Raw genomic sequence first — 24,091 nt, 5'->3', positions numbered from 1 at the left:
AGTGTAATTCCGTGAGAGCCATACAACAACCTTTGTATGTTATGCATTATCCAATAAAAATTTGGTGTTGTCCCAGAGGACAGCTGTGATTGGCTCCAGCCATCTGCAACCATGAACGGGAGCGGTAGGAAATGAATGGATTGTAATACATGAGAATGTTTTATATTTTTAACGTTATTTTTTTAATTAAAGATTTGTCTGCAAGCCAGATGCAGCCATCAAAAGAGCCACATCTGGCTCGCGAGCCATAGGTTCGCGACCCCTGCTCTAGCATATTCTGCCGTGACAGCTTAAAATCCATCACAGCATTTGCTCAGTATTCTAACGAGGGCAAGTTTGCAGCTTTGCCCAATGGAAAATTTGAGTAACTGGAAAGACATTGAGAAACAAGCCGCTCAGTCCCTGCCGACCCATCTGAAAGAACAATTCCTTGCGGGGAAAACAGACCTGTGGTTTCATCTGAGGAGAGGGTTTCTTGTGCGTATTTATTCATCTACATGTGAAGTTGGGGGTATGGCTGTGTGTGGGGGGGGTGGGGGGGGCGGGGCCTGCCTCCCAGGCTTTCACCTTGAGGACTTCCTGTCAGCCCCTAGGGCCTGGAAGACTGTTGAGTGGCTCCCTCTTGCCCGTTGTTGAGAAACATTACTGTTCCCAAGGAGACTCAGCGCCGTTTTTACCTCCATCCCTTCTTAATTGGGGCGCTCAGCAGGCAGGAGAATGCAGCTTGTCAAACAAAACTGCTGAGTAAGCCTCCGGTTGCCGGGGCAACAAGGACGGGGACAGAGGGCGGGGGCAGGAGGCCGCGGAATCTTTTTGGCAGGCCTCATGGATTTCTCTCGGGCCTGAAAGCCAGGACCAGGGCCCGCCGGCCAGCTGGACGGCTCCTCACAGCCATTCCTGACCGAGTGCCCTGGGGAGGGACACGCCCAGTGCTGAGCAGCTCTGGTCTGGGGGCAAGGTTCTGAGGTCTGGTTTCCTCTGGTCATATGAAGAATAGCTATTTAGAGAGGTTACTAAGTGTCACATTGTAGCAGGTCCTGGAGCATAAATGGTGGCAACTTCATCAAGCCTTGTCTTTAGAACAGGAGGTTATAATTAATTTTTTTTTAAAAAAAGCATTTTATAGAATCACATTGCAGGGTTGACGGTGATGCCACCAACGTAGAATCCGCCAGAGCAGCCCGGCCGTTGAAGTTCATTGCGATGCTCTGGGCGCTCAGCGCAGAGCAGGCCGCAGGCAGCCTCGTTTCCTGTCCCCACAGAGCTGCTTCCGTTCCAGCTTCTGTCACGCAGTTGATTGGCCGGCAAGTCCCGGGAATAATCCGTTTTCCAAAATGTGCTGGTCTTCTCAGATCGTTGAGGAATCACACCAACTCCAGTCTTTTTTTAAAAGGACCTTTCCGAAAATGTTATAAATTGAACACATTTTTTAAAGTTGGAAGTTCACCAAGTTTACACAAAGGAAGAAAGCGGCTTCTTGTTCCTGATCTTAATAAGATCGCTAAGGCATTGGAGACATATTCCATTTCAAAATCCACTCAGCTATTTTTTTTTTTTTAAGTGAGGAGAGTGTCATGCAGAGAAGTTAGGATTATAATATATAAATTATCATGTGTTCCTCAACGCCACTCGGAAAAACAACAAAGGTGACAGAACAACACAAGATTGTTCTATATATCCTGAACTAAAAGACTAACAAGCAGGCCGTGGATAATAATTATGGACTCAACAGATGTCTTCCCTAAAAGTGTTGGCGTTCGAATGTTCCTCTCCCGAGAGTCTGGCAGCTGAGACGTGTGTGATGGAGGCTTTCAGAGAGGGAGGCTCTGGGAAATGGGACAGCGAATGTCTTGAATCCTTTGGCACAAAGTTAAAAAGAACTTTACATTGGGATATATATATATTTTTCCCTATAAAGAAGGTAAATACTTCAGCTTTCTGTCTTGAAGTGTCTGGGGGTTTTGGCAGAGAGAACAGCTTCCCTGCACCAGAATAACTATTTTAATGTTAGGATTTCGAAATATGGTCTTTATTTTTTTTTCCCATTTGTTTCTCGTCACCCCACCCTTTATAATTAAAAACATTTCAACCTCCCATTTTTGTGGGATCCCTGGCCACACCCTTCTATCAAGCGGGACACCCTCGGGAAAGGTTATTGTTTTTTGTTCAACTCTTTGAAGTCATTCCAGGGAGTGCGGGAGCTGGCGGGTGGGGCAGCGCCCCCAGCCAGGGTGGACGGATGGGCAGACGGACAGACAGGGCCTGCGACTGCTGTTGACATTCCTAGTCCTCTGTTATGTGTTCCCTGGGCAAGCCGCAGGCAGCGGGGAGCTGGAAGGCACAGCAGGCTTGGGGTTCACGTCCAGGGACGCCTTCAGCTGACAGGTCAGCCTTTTCACACCTCCCACCTACTTCACACCCCTCTGTCTTCCCCAGCGGCCACGAGAGGGTGAGGGTGCTGTGTACCCCTACACCTCACTCATTTTGGGGAGCTGGGTGGACGACCGCACACTCTACCACCAAGTCCGAAAGAGGTCCCCAAGCCCTCCTTTTGGAGCCAGCTGTCCGTCCCCATCCCCAGCTTGGATCTAGACGATGGGCGGGGTTTCCGGGGACAGACGGCTTTGCTGGGCCTGTTGTGATTTCCCCGGGCACAAGTCCACCCGCTGTCGTTGGAAAGGGCCCTCGACTGGGTGCCGTCCTGTCCCTTTCCCAGTTCAGCACAACTCAGTGTGTCTGAGACTGCAACAGCCCTCTCCTACACCCCCCCCAATGGTCGGGGGGGGGCGGTGCTTCCCACTCTGCACAACTCAATGTGTCTGAGACCGCAACAGCCCTCTCGTACACACCCCCACACACACAACGGTCCGGGGGGGGGGTGCTTCCCACTCCGCACTAGGAAACAAGCCCGGAGAAGTCACTTGTCCAAGTCCCACAGCCAGTAGGCGAAGGGGCCCAAAGGCCGGGGCTCCGCCCGCCTCAGCCCCGGGCTCTCCTCTCTCCGCCACACTGGTGTCCCCGTCGGGGCCGCGAGAGTAGGCGGGAGCCGGGTCTTGGGGAAGCTGCCCGGCCTGTCAGTGCCTCCGTGTCCTCCCCGAGGGAACGGTCATGGGGACGAAGTGGAATCGTGTGTCAGTGCTGAGAGCAGCACCTGGGCGTCGTGAGCGACGTGTCGGAACCAGCAGACACCGCCTCAGAGATGTTCCCCACAGTGGGCGTTCATTCTCTTGGCTGCCTCATGTGCCAGGGCTTCTATAAAGATGCTTTTTCATCTGTACAATAGCCCAGTGAGATGAGTCCAAATGAGCAGACTGTCAGGAAAGGTTAAGAATGGAGTGTCCGACGTATTCTAGCAGGAAGTAGCCGAGCTGGGATTTGAACTCCAGTCTTTCTGAGCCCAAGGACACTGTTTTTCCTTTGTCAAGCCCGGGGCGTGTGTAATAGCACTGAACCTTTAATGCAGGGGTCGGGAACCTATGGCTCATGAGCCAGATGTGGCTCTTTTGATGGCTGCATCTGGCTCGCAGACAAATCTTTAATAAAAAGAAATAATAACATTAAAAATATAAAACATTCTCATGTATTATAATCCATTCATTTCCTACCACTCATGTTCATGGTTGCGGACAACACCAAGTTTTTATTGGATAATGCGTACCGGACATGGGTCGTTGTGAGGTCAGGAAGTAAACTTCCCTCCTTTTAATCAAGTAGTCAGCTAGCTAATTGCAGAAGCCCTTTTGATGAAGAAGATGGCTAAAAGAAAAAAATGAGTATTGTACTTTTCAGCAGGAATGGACAGGGAATTCGCCTTTGTGGAGAGAGCAGGTTCTGCAATGTGTCTAATATGCAATGATAAAATTTCATCGATGAAACGATCAAATATAAAGCGGCATTTTGACACACACCATACTACATTTGCATTGAAATATCCAGCGGGGGGCAGCATGAAGAAAGCATGACAAGATCTACTGTGCAGAGTGCAAGCTAGTCAGCAGCAATTCCGTGTTTGGACCCAAAAGGTGACTGGAATTCGGTTAACTTTGCTGGTGCTTTAGCAATTGTGAGAAATGGAAAGCCATTCACAGATGGATAAAGACAAGATAATCAAACAAATAAAAGACATTGCCAATGTCAGGATCGTACCATCATGATGGTAAATCAACTGAGGCAACACAAGTGAAGAACATAAATGCAGCAGCATTCTTTTCTTTCGCTTTGATGAGTCAACAGACTTAAGTCATTTATTTATCCCAGTTCAGTGTGATTGTAAGGTATGCTGTCAGTGACACACTACTTGAGGAAAGTCTTGATGTTTTGCCTATGAAAGAGATGAGAGGGGAGGATTTATTCAAGTTTTTCACTGAGTTTGCTAAAGAAAAAAATCTACCGATGGATAAACATTTCTGAGTATACTGATGGTGCTCGGTGCATGGTGGGGATAAACAGAGGATTCGTAGTGCTTCTTCATGAACATGAAAAGAGACCCATCCTAAGTTTTCACTGCATCCTACATAGGGAGATGCTTTGTGCTCAGATGTGTGGCGAGCAGCTTGGTGAGGTGATGTCACTGGTCATTCGGGTGGTCAACTTTATTGTTGCCTGAGCTTTAAACGATCGCCAGTTTAAAACACTGCTGGATGAAGTTGGGAATAATTATCCTGGTCTGCTTCTGCACAGCCATGTGAATTGGTTGCCAAGAGGGAAGGTGCTCAGCCGTTTCACGGCTTGTCTGAGCGAAATCTGGACTTTTCTTGAGATGAAAAATGTCGAGCATCCTGAGTTAGCTAACACTGAGTGGCTCCTGAAGTTCTACTATCTCTTGGACATGACTGAACATCTGAACCAGCTCAATGTGAAAATGCAAGGTGTTGGAAATACAGTCTTATCCCTTCAACAAGCAGTGTTTGCATTTGAAAACAAGCTGGAACTCTTCATCACCGACATTGAAACAGGTCCTTTACTACACTTTGAAAAACTGGGAGAGTTTAAAGATGCATGCACAGCAAGTGACCCTGTTCAACATCTTGATCTCCAGCAGCTAGTGGGCTTCACATCTAATCTCCTGCAGTCATTCAAAGCGCGCTTTGGAGACTTTCGTGAGCGCACTCGTCTTTTTAAGTTCATCACCCATCCACATGAATGTGCAGTGGACAGCGCTGATCTGAGTTACATCCCCGGTGTCTCCATCAGAGATTTCGAGCTACAAGCTGCTGACCTGAGGCCTCAGACATGTGGGTGAATAAGTTCAAGTCACTGAATGAAGATTTGGAAAGACTCGCACGACAGCAAGCAGAGTTGGCGAGCAAACACAAGTGCAGAGAAATGAAAAAACTTCAACCTGTGGACCAGCTGATTGTCAAAACTTGGAACGCGCTTCCTGTCACATACCACACACTGCAGCATGTGAGTATTGCTGTACTGACAATGTTTGGCTCTATGTATGCATGTGAGCAGTCTTTCTCACATCTAAAGAACGTTAAGACCAACCTACAATCACGTTTAATGGATGGAAGTCTTAACGCCTGCATGAAGCTTAACCTCACCACGTATCAACCAGACTACAAAGCCATCAGCAAAACCACGCAGCACCAGAAGTCACATTAATGGTAAGAAGTACCTTATTCATCATTGGTTAGCAACAGCATAACAACGTTATTAAAAAGAATTCAGAGACTTATTGTACTTTAAAAGTGTTGGTCTTACATAAAATGCACACATTTACTTGTATTTAGTATTAAACATATTGTATGGCTCTCATGGAATTACATTTTAAAATATGTGGCGTTCATGGCTCTCTCAGCCAAAAAGGTTCATGACCCCTGGTTTAATAGCTGCTAGAGAATTGCAGTGACCTGTGGCCCAGGGAATTGGAAAGAGCCAGTCTCCCCACCTCCCTTCATCTCCCCCCGCCCCCCAACAGACTAGAAAGCCCTTCCTCATATCAGCCTCAAGTCCGGGGTCTAGGGGATCTTCCCATCTCCAGGGATTGGTTCCTTAATAGTGTGAGAGCCAAGGTGTGCCCCCTCAAGCCTCTCTTCTGCTTAAACAGTCCCTTCCTTCTTCATAGGACACTTCCCCCAGACTCTCCCAACCTCTTCCTTCTCTGGTCATTCTTTGTTAAAGGCCTCGGCAGGGTGTTGGACAGCGCTCGCCCGGGGGCAGCCCTGGGGGAGGTGGGCCAGTCAGTAGAAATATCTAGAGAAGCAGCGTCTGGCCTTCTACTTGAGACAGGAAGGGGGTTTGGACTGCGGGGCTACCAGAGAGATGGGACCCACCGGGCTTGGCCCTCACCCACCATCATTGCTTCTAGCCTGTCTCACCCTCTAGAATGCCCCATGCCGAAGAGCTCTGGCCGTGCGGGTCACTGTGGCGTCTCTGCTGCAGAGAATAGCGTCTGGCACCTTGTGCGGAATAAATGAAGGACGGACTTGTCGCGGGGTCTGAGAGAGTCATCCGACTCCAACATGGAGCTGGGCTAAGCGGGAAGGCATTCAGAGGAACCCTGGCCTTGGCAGGAAGAGCTGCACTGGGGCCGGACGAGGAGCGCTTTGGGAGATGTGCCCGGTTTCAGACCCCAGCCGGCTGTGCTGATTGATGTGACCAGGGCTGGGAGACAGGGAAGGTCGTGGCTTGCCGTGGTCATTGCGGCCGGGGAAGGCATCCCGCAGAGCGTGGTGTGACGGGGCCTGTAAGGGTGGGCGCCATCTGGCTGAGATGGAGAGAGACCCACCCGAAGTCCTGAGGAGCCCAAGGAACTGAAGACCTATTAATAAGGCAGCGCAGGGAGACTGGGCGTGGAGGGGACGCAGGGAGGGGTCTGCGACCAGACCAGTTGACCTGGGGTGGGAGAGGGGGACGTGAGACAGAGGGGGGGGCTCGGATGTGCCTCCTGCTCAGCATTTCTTCCGCCTCGACCCCAGGGAGCTGGGGCGGAGCGACTAGCGGGGGGGGGGGGGGGGGGGGGGGGGGGGCGGAGCGACCAGCGGGGGGGGGGGGGGCGGAGCGACCAGCAGGGACTGAGCCGCGGGCTTGGTCCAGGCAGCAGCACCATCGGTTCTCTGAGTCGGAGGCTTGAGCCGTGTCCTAGACCAGCTTTGGCCCCTATTTTCAGGCCAGTGGACTTGTCCAGTGCCCCCACCTTCTGTCCGTGGTCCAGCTGCTGTAGTCCCATCAGTCCTGACCGCTGTGTCGTCTTGGTCAAGCTACAGTCCACTGTCTGCCTTTCGTTTCTGCCCTGGCGAGGGCCGCAGCGCCGTGCTGAGTCTGGGGTTTCCTTTCAGACCTAAATGGAATTGTTTTTCAAACCCTCCCTTGCTTGGACGAGGCTGTGCCCGTGAGGTTCGTCTTTTGATTTCTAAAGCTTAGGATTTGGGGCTGTGTGTGTGGTTTTCTTTCCCTCCTTCCATTCAGAAGCAGAAATAGAAAAATACTGTCATTCCAAAAAAAAAAAAAAAAAGCCTAGACTTTTAGAAACTCTAAATACAGCATTAATTATTACATCATAAAATGTAATTAAGCGAAATAAAACATCTCACCATTCTCCATTTATATCAAAAACCAATTTTATGGTATCCGAAAAGGTTTACAAACCTCCTGAAAACATTTTTTTCTTAAAGAAATCGTTTTCTTAGCCTTGCTGATGCATCGTAACGGACGTCTCACTTGGGCGTAATCCTGGCAAAGTGAAGGTTGACCAGGAGGAAGGGCTGGGCCCCTCCGAGTGGACCTGTTCCACGCAGTAGTGCGACTTTTAAAGATTTTTTATTTTTCACTTTGTGTTTGCTCTTGTTGTCTGGGATTGGAAGATGGAGCGTGAGATCACGACACGGCGTCCACGTGTGTGGAGCGACCTCATCTGCCAGGCACCGCTCCAGACTCCTGCATGTCTGAGCTCGCTTTGCCGTCACAGCGTCCTCCGGGGCAGACGCTGCCGTTGTCTCCGCTTTGCAGACGAAGAGCACAGGGGCCGAATAACAGGGCCGGGGCGCATCAGGGCCAGGGTTCAAATGCAGGCGTGGGCCCGGGGAACCCCTGAGCCGTCCGCCTCGCTGCACGTGCCCTGGATGAAGAGAGGGGAGGGATGCCGTGGAACCAGCCTGTGGGGACGAGTCTGCGCCTGGCGAGTCGAGGGGGGGGGGTGCACTACGGCTGTTACTTTCACTTGTGTTTGTGGTTGAAGATGAGACCTAAGTGTTTTTTGTGTGTGTTTGTTTTGTTTTTTGTACTTTTCTGAAGTAAGAAGCAGGGAGGCAGAGAGACAGACTCCCGACTGGGATCCACCCGGCATGCCCACCAGGGGGCGATGCTCTGCCCATCTGAGGCTGTTGCTGTGTTGCAACCAGAGCCATTCTAGCGCCTGAGGCAGAAGCCACAGAGCCATCCTCAATGCCCGGGGCCAACTTTGCTCCAGTGGAGCCCTGGCTGCAGGAGGAGAAGAGAGAGACAGAGAGGAAGGAGAGAGGGAGGGGTGGAGAAGCAGATGGCCGCTTCTCCTGTGTGCCCTGGCCAGGAATCAAACCTGGGACTTCCACACACTGGACCGACAGTCAATTGCTGAGCTAGCCAGCCAGGGTGAGACCTGACTGTTCTTGGTTTATCTGTTCTTTTATTCCTAATTAAAATTTAAAGCGTTTTCATGTGAATTCTAGTAATGTTGTGTATTTAGTCATTGAGCAAGTACTGGTGGAGTGCCTTCTGGGTGTGTTGCTGTTGGAGGCAGTGGGCAGACAGGACGGAGCGAGCCTTTCTCCCATGGAGCTTATTCTGATGGGAGAACAGGTGCAGGTGTGGCCGTGGAGGAAACAGAGTGCAGTCTTTGCAGCAGTGGCCCTCATAGGAACCCAGCATGGAGTGAGAGAGCGCCCTTCGGGGAGAGCTGAGGAACAGCTTCAAGCTGAGGGGACAGGCTGGCGAGGGGCTGGAAGTGGGGAGGGAGGGAGGGCGCACGTCCGGGGAAGGAGCAGACGGGGACAGGGACATCCTGCAGGGCTTTGCAGATGGACCACTAGGTGGGTAGGTGGGTTTGCAGCAGGGAGCCAGCGTGATCGTCAGTGACTGCTGTGTGGAATGACCTGTGACCCAAGAGCAAGCTTGAAATAATCCTGGGGAAAGTGTCATCCCTTAGCATAACTTTCTAGCTCAGATGAGCCTAATTTGTTTTAAAGTCATTATCTAGGTGCATTCAACACCGGTTCTGCTTTGCTATTTGTTTTGTCATCTGAAGGTGGAAAATGATGCTGTGAGTCCCCCACAGACGGAACGTGGCCTTGGGCTTGCGATGACACCAGGTCTACACAGTAGAGAGACATCGATGCTGGAGAATGGAACTTGGGTTATCTTTAATTTAAGACAGAGGAAGAACATACGTGTAAAACGGCACAGAGAGCCTTCCCCTGATACAGTACAGTTCTTTCAGCTCTGATTACTACTTGTAGTCCTTCTGGGTTTCATTTATGATTTGAGCCACACACAAGCATTTTTTTTTTTTAATCTGTACTAGATTGCTCTGTTCAGATAGCTCTGCTGGTTAAAGCACTCTCCGAAAGCACAGAGGGTGCTGGTTTGATCCTGGTCAGAACACCTACGGGGACAGCTCGATGTTCCTGTCTTTCTCCCTCCCTCTCTCGTGGAAATTCACAACAACAACAAAAAGATGATAAAAAATCTCTACTGGGTCTATTTGAAATATGCCAGGAGTAATTTAAACAAAAAGGAAAGTTCAGAACTCTGTATTTTATACCCAGTTTCTGGATTATGGAGTAAAAGATCACCTTAAAAAAAAAAGAGTCCGTTTTTGTTTTTTGTTTTGCTTTTATGGATTAACTGAATAAAACTTCTGTTCACTGAGTGTTCCGACTATCTGCCCCCTGAATGAGCGGAGTGAACCAGGAGCCCTCCCTAGCCCGGGTCTTCAGTTAGGGTACGATAGGGATACAGTTTCTTGTCAGTCGGGTCTCCGACAGTTTGTTCGAGTCACGCTACTGGAACTCCTAGTAAGAGTGCAATGAACTCGAGTAACCGAACATTTTTATAGCCGATGACTTCACTGGACTTGTCTAGACAGCACTTACTCTCTAAAATCACAGCATGTTAGGGCTGGAACAGTTCTGACAAAGATCCTGTAACTTAGACGGCCTGAGTATTCCGTTTGGCATGGTTTAAGGGGCAGCGAGACCAAGGGCATTAGCCTGAAGAGTGAGCAACGGATGGGCAGGGCCTAGCTTTGGTTTTTGGATGAAGTATAAACATACGGAAGTATTCTCCTCTGGAAACGGCAGCAAATCCGAAAGAAGTTTGATGTCGGGTTAAGTTTGTGAAAATGCGGGAGAATTCTCCCTGGAGCTTACACTTGGAGAAAGTAATTGCAGTCACATCCGTGACTTTGGATCGACCCGCGCTCCCTGGCAAAGTGATGCTAGCTTCAAAAAAACAGCACTAGTGTTGTTCTGATTTTTGCCGTTGAAACCAGACACTCTCAAGCAGTTCGTCATCTGTGGGACTTGGATTGGGTCCACATGGTTCCCTAAGCTTCAGTCGTTTTGGTGAAGTCTATCAAATAATTAGTCAAAGAGAAAAGTTAACGGACAAACTTTTTTTTCCCTTCTTTTCCAAGTGAGAGGAGGGGAGATAGATAGACAGACTCCCACATGCACCCTGACCGGGATCTATCCTGCCACTCCATCTGGGGCCAGTGCTCTGCCCATCCGAGGCCGTGCTCACAACGGAGCTATTTTTAGTGCCTGTGGTGGAGGCTTCACTGAGCCATCCTCAACTCCCTGGGGCCAATGCGCTCAATCATTGGAGCCTCGGCTGCAGGAGGTGGGGAGAGACAGAGAGAGTAAGGGGAGGGGGAGGGGTGGAGAAGCAGATAGTCACTTTCTCCTGTGTGCCCTGACCAGGAATCAACCCGGGGCATCCACACGCAGGGCCAACGCTCTACCACTGAGCCGCCAACAAACAAACATTTTAACGGGTTGTTTCGCTCTCCTGGCTGTTGACATACGAATTAATGATGTGAATTAAACGTAGAGCCTGAACCCCGCAGTCCCACAGTGTTCCTGGCCAGTAAGCGGCCCAGATCGGAACACACCCTCCTAGACCAGAGGAGTCCAGTTGCTTGGACAGCGACTTGGTCTGAGCACCTGGGGGTGAAAATAGCCTTGTCTCTGAGGAAGTGTTTTGAGGGGCCTTTATACGACTTGGGTATTTAAGCAGTTGGATGGAGGGGACAGTCTCTCCGTGAGTGCCCTGAGGGCAAATGTAAGCTGCTGCACTTCTCATTAACTTTGTGACTCTGAGGAGGTGACTTCGGCCTGCGAGACTTTCTTTAGAGGAGGATCACTGATGATTTCCTGACGGTCTGGATTTGCGGGGAGCAAACATGGAAAGCGCTTTCTGTCCTGTGAAATGTCTTCCCAGGAGGGGCGCTGTGCCCCCACCCTCGGTCCTCCTGACTGAGGACCCCCTCCCGCCCCCCTCTGACCCGACCGGCCTGTTTCCGCAGGAAGCCGCCCTCTGTCGCCAGCTGCCCATGGAGGCCGAGACCCTGGCCACGGTCCAGGCGGCCGTCAGCCCGCCCGCCATGACCCCGGACATGAGATCCGTCACCAACAACAGCTCCGACCCTTTCCTCAACGGGTAAGTCGGCGTCTGGGGGCCGCTGCGTGTTTGACGCTCTTTGTCTTGTGGTCTGGAGGATGATGGGTCTTTGTTTAATGGGGGAAAAGTTGGGGAGCGTGCAGGTCAAAGTCAGGACGGGGGCAGCAAGGAGAGGCTAGTGGCAGAAAAGATAAAAGCAGTAGAAGTTATCGACTTTTTTTTTTTTTTTTTTAAATCTCAAATTTAAAAACCACAAATCGGTGCTATGCCATGGACTGAATCCCCTGTCAGTAATTTTAAAACGTGGATCCGGGTACAGTTTCAATGAACATGGTGCTGCACAGTGATTATTTGGAAGAAGACTGTGGTTTTCTGTAGGCAGGGGCGCAGGGGAGGGGCCGGGAGGCAGAGCGGCCCGTGCGGCCGACAGAGAGCCTGACGATTACGAAGCGGTGTTTGTGCTGAAACGGGAACAAGATCTCTGGTTTCAGTTCATCGTGTCCTGTGATGTCCACGTCCCGGTTTGGAGCATTGTCCGGTGCTTACCTGGGGGGACCCGGGGGAAGGGCGCCAGGGAATTTGTGTTCTCTTTGCCTCTCCAGAATTATTTCACAGTAAAAATTTAAAGGAGACAGATGATGTTTTAACAGAGGAAACTAAGGAGCAGGTGGGAAAGATACTGTAGTCAAGGCGTGGCTCCGTGAGCAGAAGTAAGTCAGACACCTCAGTGCTGGTCGTTCAAACTCAGATAAAGGGCCGCGAGCCCTTTCCCGCGCCCTTTCTGTCCCTGCAGAAGGTCCTGGAGAACAAACACCAGTTATGAAAGTTCTTAAAAACGGAGCAATGGAAACAAACAGTAGCTGATGTAATGAAGGGAAGTTTTCAAATTGTTGACTTCAAAGTATTTCAGAGTTGAGAAAAGTATCAGTTTACCCCAAACCCAGATTATCCATATTTTTATAGATTTTTTTAAAAAAAATTTTCTGAAGTGAGAAGTGGGGATCCCGGCAGAGAGACAGACTTCCACATGCGCCCAACAGGGATCCACTCAACAAGTCCACCAGGGGGTGATGCTCTGCCCATCTGGAACGTTGCTCCATTGCAACTGGAGCCATTCTAGCACCTGAGGCAGAGGCCATGGAGCCATCCTCAGCACCTGGGCCAACTCTGCCGCAATTCTCCTGTGTGCCCTGGCTGGGAATCAAACCCGGGACTTCCACATGCTGGGCCGACACTTTACCACTGAGCCAACCACCCAGGGCCTTAGATTTTTTTTTTTAGATAAGTATCACAGTTAATATTTACACTCATTTCTTCTGAAGTGTTTCTTCCCCCCCCCTTCCTCCGTGGGGCACTGCTCACAGGTGCTCCTCACCTGCATGTTGTGCTTCTTACTGCCTGATCGTGTGCATCCGTAATCCGTGTTCAATGTTGCTTTCTGTTTTTTATTTTATTTATTTATTTATTTATTTATTTATTATTTATTCATTTTTAGAGAGGAGAGAGAGAGGGAAAGAGAGAGACAGAGAGGGAGAGAAAGGAGAGAGAGACAGGGGGGAGGAGCAGGAAACATCAACTCCCATATGCGCCTTGACCAGGCAAGCCCAGGGTTTCGAACCGGCGACCTCAGCATTTCCAGGTCGACGCTTTATCCACTGCGCCACCACAGGTCAGGCAGCTTTCTGTTTTTTAAAACTTATGTAAAGGGTATGATACTCAACATGTAGAGTTCAAATTGTTATTTTTTGAGATGAAAAGGAAATCATTGTCAGTTCGCTACTAAAAGCCATTTTTATTTGATTACAGTTTATTAATTTCACGGACATGGGGATGAATGCTTCAAAAGGAGAATGACAAGGAGGTACAGAACCGGCCTCTTCATTCCCTGGAAAGGGCAGGATGACAGAACTATGCTAGGATTTTCACAACTGCATCTTAATTATGAAATATTTTTGTTGTTGTTTTTACTTTAGTGTGAGGGGAAGAGGGAGACAGACGGAGAGAGATGAGAAGCGTCAGTTCTTCGTTGCAGCTCCTTAGTTGTTCATTGATGGCTTCTCATATGTGCCTTGACCAGTGGGCTTCAACTGAGCCAGTGACCCCTTGCTCAAGCCAGTGACCTTGGGGTTATGTCTATGATCCCACGCTCAAGCTAGTGACCTCGAGGTTTTGAACCTGGGTCCTCTGTGTCCCAGGTCGACATTCTGTCCCCTGTGCTGCCGCCTGGTCAGGCTAAATCTGAACTTTCTGTAGTGGACTCCCACTGACGCGTCTCCGTCTTCCGCTTTCCAGAGGGCCTTACCACTCGAGGGAGCAGAGCACCGACAGTGGCCTGGGGCTGGGGTGCTACAGCGTCCCCACCACCCCAGAGGACTTCCTCAGCAACGTGGACGAGATGGACACAGGTAGGAGCCCAGCCTGCAAGTCCTTGCATTTTTTTTTTTTTTGTATTTTTCTGAAGTGAGAATGGGGGGAGGCAGTCAGACAGACTCCCACATGCACCCGACCGGGATCCACCCAGCACGCCCACCAGGGGGCGACGCTCTGCCCACCAGAAGGTGATGCTCTGCCCATCTGGGGTGTTGCTCTATTGCAACCAGAGCCATTCTAGTGCCTGAGGCAGAGGCCATAGAGCCATCCTCAGCGCCCAGGCCAACTTTGCTCCATTGGAGCCTTGGCTGCAGGAGGGGAAGAGAGAGACAGAGAGAAAGGAGAGGGGGAGGGGTAGAGAAGCAGATGGGCGCTTCTCCTGTGTGCCCTGGCCGGGAATCGAACCCGGGACTCCTGCATGCCAGGCTGACGCTCTACCATTGAGCCAACTGGTCAGGACCCAAAACATTTGCATTTTTAAATCGTCTTTTTAGTGACCTCAGTTCTAAACTCTATCCAAATCACGTCATCTCAACAAACTATGTAAAATGACAACTAAACATTAGCCACCCAGCCCCCCACGCACTATGAGTCAACTCTAGCCACTTCCCCATCATTTATATTCAATACAAATACAGTTTTTTTGTTTGTTTGTTTTTTACAGAGACAGAGAGAGAGTCAGAGAGAGGGACAGACAGGGACAGACAGGAAGGGAGAGAGATGAGAAGCATCAATCATTATTAGTTTTTCATTGCACGTTGCAATACCTTAGTTGTTCATTGATTGCTTTCTCATACGTGCCTTGACCACAGGCCTTCAGCAGACGGAGTGTAACCCCTTGTTCAAGCCAGCGACCTTGGGCTCGAGCTGGCAACCTCGGGGTTTCAAACCTGGGTCCTCCGCATCCCAGTCTGCCACTCTATCCACTGCGCCACTGACTGGTCAGGCACAAATATAGTTTTAGAGAAGAGCCTAAGATTTTAAATTCTGCCATTTTTTCTTCTTTTCTGTTTCTCTTTGCTAGTCCTTGTTTCCTGTAGCCTTTCCTCACGATCACGGTCACACACCGCTGTCTGCCTTGCCTCTCTCCTCTGGAACAGTGCTGCTGTCCGGGTTTTTCTTGTGATGTGTGGGCCACGCTCTCTCTGCAGATGTGGTGCTGGTTCCCGGTCCCTCCAGCACGCGGACTGGTGTGTCATTCACCACACTTGGGAGGCAGCGGTGGGCTCGTGGCAAGTTGAGCAACTCAGAGCTCTGCTTCTGAATTGTCAGCCCCCAATCCTGGCATCGTACTGATGTCCTAAGGCCCTTTGATTGCAAAAACTGAATTTGGTCTTATTAGCCAGATATTGGCTTCATTATCAAAATGCTAATAAGCTCCCAGAAGATGTTCTGGGACCATATAAACTAAAAGACAGCTGAGATGTCTCACCATTCGGTATTTTCCACGCAAGTTTTTCCTCCAGCCTCACAAATGCTAGAAAATGGTTCTGTGATGAAAAGAATTGCTTTTCCCGATGCCATTGTCCACGGAGGCTGTGCTGGTCACACTCTGCTCCCAGATGCCTGCCCTTCCCACTCAGTCCAGATGACGAGTCGGGCTCAAGACAGACCCGTCAGCCAGGGTGGGCCGCCGCGGGGTCTCCTCGCAGCCGCCCGGGGGTCCCCTCACAGCCGCCCCGGGGTCTCCTCGCAGCCGCCCCCGGGGTCCCCTCGCAGCCGCCCCCGGGGTCTCCTCGCAGCCGCCCCCGGGGTCTCCTCGCAGCCGCCCCCGGGGTCTCCTCGCAGCCGCCCCCGGGGTCCCATCGCAGCCGCCCCCGGGGTCTCCTCGCAGCCGCCCCCGGGGTCTCCTCGCAGCCGCCCCCGGGGTCCCATCGCAGCCGCCCCCGGGGTCTCCTCGCAGCCGCCCCCGGGGTCCCCTCGCAGCCGCCCCCGGGGTCCCCTCGCAGCCGCCCCCGGGGTCCCCTCGCAGCCGCCCCCGGGGTCTCCTCGCAGCCGCCCCCGGGGTCCCATCGCAGCCGCCCCCGGGGTCTCCTCGCAGCCGCCCCCGGGGTCCCCTCGCAGCCGCCCCCGGGGTCCCCTCGCAGCCGCCCCCGGGGTCTCCTCGCAGCTGCCCCCGGGGTCCCATCGCAGCCCATTCCTGGAGTGTTTAGAAGATTGCACGGACTGTCTTGTGAGGAGTCACACAGGGAATAGTTTCAACTGTTTGTTTCGCTTTCTTTTAATTTATGACTTCAGCTTTTTCTCTCCTTTCCTCCCTCCCTCTCTTTCTCCATCTCTCTCTCTCTTCATTTTTTGGTGTGAGATTTATTTTGTCCTCTCTGGAGTGGCTCCTTCCTGTGTTTCATGGTCATTTGCTTCATCCTTTAAACAAAGGGAAGCCAGTACAGGAAAGAAAGGAAAGGTAAATAAGAAAAGACTTAAGGAGACTTAAATCTAAGCGTGAATTTTATTCTGTGGCTTTTTAAAAGGATCTCTAGTGGGTAAATGGAGAATGTTTTAAAGCCAAAATGTGGAATGAAGTGGTATCCTGAAAAGACCGTAGTCTTTGCAGACAGGCCACCTAAGTTGGGCCCCTGCTCCTCCTCCACTTTCTGGTAGTGGCTGGTGGGGGGGGAGGAGTACACCATCCCCACCCCCCCCCACCCCCACCCCCTTCTCGAATTCCTCACCTATAAAGCCGGAGTGATGTGCTCACTTCATAGAGCTATGAGGAGTCCTGAGATCATGGAGAGTGGCCCCAGATCCTCTTTCCTCCTCCTAAGAAGGCTGAGGTCATGTACGCGAGGAACTTGATAAAATGCTAGGGCTCCACATTAACCCGGTTAGGTGAGTGTCAGCTCGCTGAGTCTAGTCTAGGGTCATGTCTTGGAAGTCTCTGTAGGAAGTGGGCTAAACCCTCTCGCAGGGAGAGATGGGGTTAACAGAGGGTGGGCAGGGATCCGCTGACCGCACGCGGAAGGGGAGAACCAGCTGAGCACGCACACCCCTTGCAGAACGCACATCACATGGGAAACAACAGCTGGACTGGCTGTGTGAAGATGAGAGTATAAGAAAATAGCAAGAGCAAAGCCCTGGGGATGTTATTCAGCCTTCCAGAGTCTTCTGAAAGGATCACACCCTTTCAAGAGTTGCCTGGTTTTTGTCTCTCCCACTTCTTCGGTGGATAAGAACTGCAAAGACCAAAAAGGTTACAGTGAGGTTGCAAAGTTGTTGCGAAGAGAGATATTTTTAAACTTGTTAACCTCAACAGAGAACTTTCACTATCTCCTTCATGCCTTCCATGTGCAGGGAGAGAGCGCAAGAGGAAGTCTTGAAAACAGAGAGCTTTTAGTGTGACTCAAAAATGTCTTCTTGAGTTGTTAGAAAGTTAAAACAGGGTATCACTGGAGGTAAATGATTCTAACGGGAGAGAAAGAACCTAAAGACACCGGCCTCTTAGATCAGATCCGTTTTCAAGGCAGATGATTCTTTTTAAACCTCATTTCCATCTACTCCAGTGGGCAGAACAAGTTATTCTGCATTTTCTTTTCTAATTTGATGTTTTACATTAAGTCCATATTCTCTGCTTTTTGCAATGAAAATTCTATAAGATTTTGCCAAGAAGCATTGATATTTTGTGGGTTACAGAAAAGCCATTAGGCTTTGCTATCCCCAAAATAAGTTGGGTTTGGTTATGTGCCTTCCTCATCACCAAGAGAGACGTCTGTTTCCCTCCCTGGGAAATATTTGATGCACGCGGTTAAAAGGAATCGTCTGCCGCTTTACTCAGAATAGTGAAATGTCTGTGCACGCTGTTCAGGAAGGCGACCGCACTTGTAAGACAGACACAAAAGCTAATTTAATGAAATCCTTAAACATCGCCATGGGGGCTGGGGGGAGCCGGCCTCGGTTACCAATGCCCCTCAGTCGGGGAGGTATAGCACACCTCTTCCAGAAATCGGGGCTGCTGGAGTCCACTAGCTGCTCCAGTGTTGCGTGATCCACAGTGATGGAGTTCCAAGATTTTCTTGCTCTGAGCACAGTCAACCCCCATTGATGGTCTGTTTGTATGCATGTGAGTGGGGACCCCATATGCTGCTTGGCTCCAGTTTGTGAGGAAGGCATTATAATCTGCGTTTCCTGTGGATAAACTGAAGGTCGGACAGCTCGTATATGTCCCAAGTTCCATGTGTCTAAGGTCCCAGGGCTGAGAAAGGCCAGCCTACGGGCACGGAGCTCAGCACATGGACTCTCACGATTCATGAAAAACGTGAATTTCTCACATTATATCCCAGATGCTTGACTTTCCTCCAACACAGCCTTTTATCAACTGTGTGCTGTAGACTAGTAGGGTATAAATTCTGCCAAACTTGGATTAGGTGAATCAGTAGGTTTAGGAAATGGATTTCTAAACAAACAAGGTAAAATAAAGAAGATTTCTTTACTGAGAGACATCTCAGAACCTTCACCCGCTCATGTGCATTGTGACTCACGTGCCTTGTGAGAGAGGCAGCTCGTTGTGCGAGAGGGGTGTGTGCAGAGGGAGGGGGTGGTCCGCAGAACCCACTTTATAAAATGCTTTGGAATCATCCCTAGAGCCACGAGTGAAGACAGCCTTTTAATAACACGGTAAAAGAAACCCCTCACTCCTGTCTTTGAACATAGGAGGGGAGACTGGGGGTATCTAGAAGCCTGAGGTTACATCCTGAGTTCAGTGCTGGGATAAGGTGTTGGTAGGGCAGGGCCTCTACTCCTCCACAAAACAGCTCTTCTCGCTGCTGTCCCCAGGAGGCACAGAGCGGAGGTCAGACTGCAGGGCCCGCACACAGCCTGTCCTGCCTCCTCGGGCTCCCGCGTAGGTACTGGACCGTGTCTGTCCAGGGCAGCTGGAGATTCACCGGCAGCCCCGCCTCTCCTGTGAGCGAGCATCACCAACTCGGTGTTGGCAGCGGCCGCTGACGTTTTGCTCAGAGGCAAGCTATGTTAGACCTGCAGTAATATAACCTGTTTAAACACAGGCACGGTGCAAATGACGATGAGTCATGTTATCACTTGGACTGTCCCTCTTTCAAGAGCTTAAAGAAGAAGTCAGTTTTTTCTTCTTCTCCTTCTGTTGCAGGAGACAGCGCCGGACAGACACCCATGAACATCAACCCTCAGCAGACCCGTTTCCCTGACTTTCTGGACTGTCTGCCCGGAACCAATGTGGACCTCGGCACGTTGGAGTCCGAAGACCTGATCCCCCTGTTCAACGACGTGGAGTCCGCTCTGAACAAAAGCGAGCCCTTCCTAACCTGGCTGTAATCGGCGCCCCGTGTCCCGTGGGCGCGGCCACGACCTGACATTTCCTGGGCCCCTGGGGAACATCGCCGGAGCAGAGGGCGTCCCGCGGGGGGCACCACCTTCCGCCTCCGTGACTCACGCTCCCTCCTTTCCACGTGGCCAGTTGAGTCACTGCCTGGGTCTGATTGACAGTCACTGAAGTTAAACGTAAATAAACGTTCTGTTTTCACTTTCCGCCAGCCCGCATCCCTGCGGTGGGTAAGGCAGAACGGCTCCTTCCCTTTTCTCTCTGCAGCCAGCCCCACGACGTGAGTAAGCTGTGTGGGGTGTTCGTTGAAATTGACCCATCAATTGATTATACACCATAAAAAGCTGACCACAGGCAGTGACTTTTCTGACGGGCGGCGCGGTCCAGGAAATGTGCGCAAAGTTAGACCTGATTTTACCGTTTCATAAACTGTGCGGGTGACGGTAGTACCAGATGCTTTAAATATTTAACCGAGCTTTAAACGTCATCGTACGGACGGTAAAATCCTGCTGTGTGGAAGGCAGCGTCGTGTTGGATCCGTACTGGTTCCGATGATCTTCCCACGCCTGGACTTGACCCTCCTGTCCTTGTCCCACGGCGTTGGGACAGCCAGCCCCTGCAGCGAGCGGAGAGGAGCCGCAGATCTTATGAAAGAGACCAGTGTGCTACTAATTAGGAACAGTTCATTAAACAGAACATTTTTAAAATGGCAACTGGGATTTAAAAACAAAAACAAACTGACTGCCGCTTAGAGTTTGATGCTCATCTTCTGAAGCGCTGTACTTTTGTAGCTGATGACCAAGGGCAGCCAGGTGTTTTTTGATAGATCAGTGGCAACTTGCATCTCTGTCTTTTTTTGAAACTGCTCCGTCGGCCTCAGGACGACATCACGTTCAACCTGGTGGCACCCGCGGGAAGCGGTGGCTTTTGCAATTCTGAAGCCTTGTCAGTCTTTGCTTGTGAGATTTCAAGCGTTGTATAAAACAGTCTTCTCTAGGAAACTGTTTGAAGAATGACTGACGTTTAAAAACAGTGCCCTCTTGAAAAGGGTGTATGGTGGAGACAGGTTTCCGAATTCAGTAAAATTGATTCCTAAGTCTAGTATCCTAACCCTGTTTGCTAAAGTTGGTATAAAAAAAGGCATGAAATATATACTCTATACCTCTTATGTAACCAAAAACTGTTTTGTTTTGTTTTTTTTTAATGAGCTTTTAAGGACTGAGAGCGAGCATCAGGTTCACTGGGCATGCGCGGTCTGCGCTGCCAATGACGTCCTCAAACTGTGTCATGTTCTCAACTGACATTATTTATAATCTATGAACTTAATACCTTTTTTTGAAAAGACAATTAATTCAGGTCTCTGGGAAGAACCTTTCAATTCCCTAGAGGGCTTACTTGCTCAGGATCTTAAATGAGATCCTTCTCAAACTATCAGAACATAGATGGGCAGACTGCATTTGATCTTGTTGGAGAGAAGGCACGTGAAAAGGTCAGAGAGGAAGTCGTCAGGTGATGGACTCGAGTGGAAGGGATACCCCGTTGAGAAATGGAAATAGAAAAGTTACAGCATCCCAAAAGCAAGACAAGCAGGAGGGGAGGAGAGGTGCCCCAAAAGAACAGAAAGACAATTTTCCACTCCAGTCTTGATACCGAAAGACGGTTGTAGGAAGAGGCGGCTTTGGTGCACTTTACGTGGAGGGGGCAGGGCCAGGTGAGGCAGCCTTGTCCGAGCAGATGCTGAGCGTCCGTCAGGAGGACCGGGCTGGAGCCTGCTGTCGCTTCCAACAGCATGAAGGGATCTCTCTTTCCTGAAGGACCCCTGGGTTATGTTCCTCTGATCCCCTCCCTCTCTTCAAGCGCTCCGGGAGAGGCAGGCGTGATGTTCATGTTGCTACGAAGTTGGAGCACTGTTTCTTTTTCTTTGATGTTAGCAATAATTGCAAGAAGAGTTGTACATTCTAAGAACAAAAACAAAAAACAAGGGACCTAACAAAACTGAGCAGTGTTACTGTATTTTTTTTTAAAAAAATATTTTTATAGACTCATTTTCAGGTGATGATACATAAGAGAAACAAATACCCCTCTTTTTTTTAAAAAAAAAAGATAGTTAAAACATTGATCATTTGTATTACCAATTTTTAGAATTTTCTAGTAAGCTTGTGGCATTAGAAAACACTAGAAGATTTTCGGCTTTTTTAGTGAAATTAGTTGAGACATTTATTAATGAACATAACAAATATTTTTCCAGAGTTAAGTATGGACCCTATGTGTTTACTAATAGATAAAGCCAGATATACTTTTTTGTGTGTTTGTTTTTAAGGCCATAAAATACAGCTTTTATTAAAGAACACTAAAGCTAGAAATCTATATAAGAACAACCTTTTAAAGGCTATTTCCTGTTATTGTGAGTGTTAACACCCCTGCAGAATCAAGATGAGGTGCTATTTATACTGTTCTTCTTGTTGGTAAACAGCTTCCAGGATATCTAGTCTTTTTAGTCCTACATCAATCAATCAATTTCAACATTTCATCCAATAGTGTTGCCATGAAAAACATATTAAAATTGAAAAATGCCTTCAGAGATCTTTCTGGGTGTTATTATTTTTTTCCTGATTAAACACATTTTCTTGAAGTAGCTATATTGTTAAAACCTATTTGCAGCTCTGTTAAAGCTAAGTGATGCTTAGTGTTTCACCATAGTATTTAGGATGTGAAATGCCACCTCTTTTCACGGATTATACAATAGACGAGAAGCACGTAAAACAGAAAAAGAAGGAAAAAAAAAAAAGTTAGGGGGTGCTGTTCCCCCGCCCCCGCGGGGTCAAAAAGCTCTCTGTAGAAGAAAGTGATCTGGGGTGACAGAAGTGTGGTTAATTATGAGTTGTGTTCTCATGACATAATTAGGAAGTAACTTCTGAAAGTACAACTTTTATGGGGGGAGGGGAAACTGTTAAAAAGAAGTGGTAGATTCCTTTAATTGGGAAAAATGGGTGATGGACAGAGACCGTTTCCCTAATACACTACATCATTTATGTGCTAGTACTTTTAACTTTGAAAGAAATTTACTTCTACGTTTTGTTTTGGTTTTTTTTTTTGTAATACGACATATGTACGTTTATTTTTAATTTAGAATGCTATGCATACAGAAAGTATGCAGCCAAATCAATCAGATCGAACCATTTTACCTGGACTTCGGTACTGGTTTTTACGTCTCTGATTCTGTATAAGAAAAATAAATACAATCGAATTTCCACTGAAGGCTTTGTCCTTTTATTATTCTTGTGTGTGTGCTTTTTATGGAGAGCTTTGGGTGGTACCGGAGAGGGCCTTATGCAACCCTCCTGGCAGAGGATGAAAGAAAGAAAATTTTGTGAGGAAACATTTTTTTGGCTCAAATGCCTGTTCTTTAACAGGCTGAATAGCCACAGAATTTTGGTTTCTACTTTATGTGAAATGACCCACAGGAATTTTTTTAAGCGTGTGTGTTGTATGCGTGTATATAAAAATCACACCGTCCTGACTGTGACCAAGACGTCAGAACTAGATAGGGATTCAGTTTTCCTTTGTTAACAATGGGGTGTATGTACCTTCTTGTTCTCGAAACTGAAAACAGCTCTCCATTTTCTGTGTGCCTGTGACAGTGTATTGTCCTCTGCCTATTGCATCCCTTGATTCTCATTGTCGTGATGCCCTTGTCACTGCACAGACACTCTAGGTGAGAGCGCCCCTAGTGGAGCGTGGCCGCAGAAGCACTCAGCTACATACGGCAGAGAGAAGAGATGCTCGATGAGAATACCGTCAACATTCCAGGTCTAAGTCTCCTGCATGGTATCTCATCCTTACTTGTAACGTGCTTCTTGTTGCAAATGTCATAAGATTGCAACATGTATAAAGTGAAAACTAAAAATTGTGTATCTCCTCAAATGTCACATTAAAAAAAAAAGTATGTTACGTTTTTTTTTTAGCAAATGGAAAGCAATTATACATGTTAAGAAACTTGCATTTTTCTCTTAACAGCAGCAGTAATATTACTAATACTTGTTGAGCATTTACCATTTCCCAGGCACTGCAAAAGCTTGCTGTATATTATCTAATTTACACTGCATAGCAGTCTTACTGCATCAACGGTATTATCCTCGGTTTGCAGGTGGAGAAATTGATGTTTGGAGAGGCTATGCGTAAGGTCCCACAGTAAGCAACTGATCCATCCAATTTCCCGGTCATCGTCCCATGCCAGTACACGTAGTTGTTGTATACCTCATGATTTTTAACAACAACTAACATTATTTTGTATGAATGTCCCTATTGATAGCCATTTGGTAGCTACAAATAGCACTGTAAGAAACAGCTTGTTCATTTTTCAATTTTCAACTACAGTTGACATACAATATATTCATTTCAGGTGTACAACCCATTATATCTGACTAAGTGGTCATCGGTAAATTTTATACCCATCTGACACTAGACCTACTTATTAGAATATTATTGACTAGATTCCCTATGCTGTACTTTATATCCTTGTGACTGTTCTGTAACCACCAACTTGTATTTCTTAATCCCTTCACTTTTTTGTGTGTGTGACAGAGAGAGGGATAGATAGGGACAGACAGGAAGGAAGAGAGATGAGAAGCATCAGTTCTTTGTTGTGGCACCTTAGTTCATTGATTGCTTTCTCAAATGTGCCTTAATTAGGGGCTACAGCAGACTGAGTGACCCTTACCCACGCCAGCGACCTTGGGCTCAAGCCAACGACCATGAGCTTTAAGCCAGTGACCATGGGGTCATGTACATGAATGATCCCATGCTCAAGCCGGCAATTTTGTGGAG

The 24,091-nt window shown here is 48.8% G+C and overlaps 1 protein-coding gene across 1 annotated transcript in view; it reads left to right on the top strand.

The window, feature by feature from the left end:
- Window positions 1-22,522, top strand: part of WWTR1 (WW domain containing transcription regulator 1) — a 166,817-nt gene extending 144,295 nt beyond the window's left edge. The window contains exons 5-7 of the mRNA XM_066240913.1: window positions 11,507-11,640; window positions 13,894-14,006; window positions 19,073-22,522. Of these exons, the coding sequence (XP_066097010.1) occupies window positions 11,507-11,640; window positions 13,894-14,006; window positions 19,073-19,257 (432 nt within the window). The 3' untranslated portion in view covers window positions 19,258-22,522. The remainder of the gene's footprint in view (window positions 1-11,506; window positions 11,641-13,893; window positions 14,007-19,072) is intronic.
- Window positions 22,523-24,091: the final 1,569 nt, after the last annotated feature.

Source organism: Saccopteryx bilineata, chromosome 8 (genome assembly GCF_036850765.1).
Source record: "Saccopteryx bilineata isolate mSacBil1 chromosome 8, mSacBil1_pri_phased_curated, whole genome shotgun sequence".
NCBI lineage: Eukaryota > Metazoa > Chordata > Mammalia > Chiroptera > Emballonuridae > Saccopteryx > Saccopteryx bilineata.
This window is presented reverse-complemented; position numbering and strand designations above follow the sequence as displayed.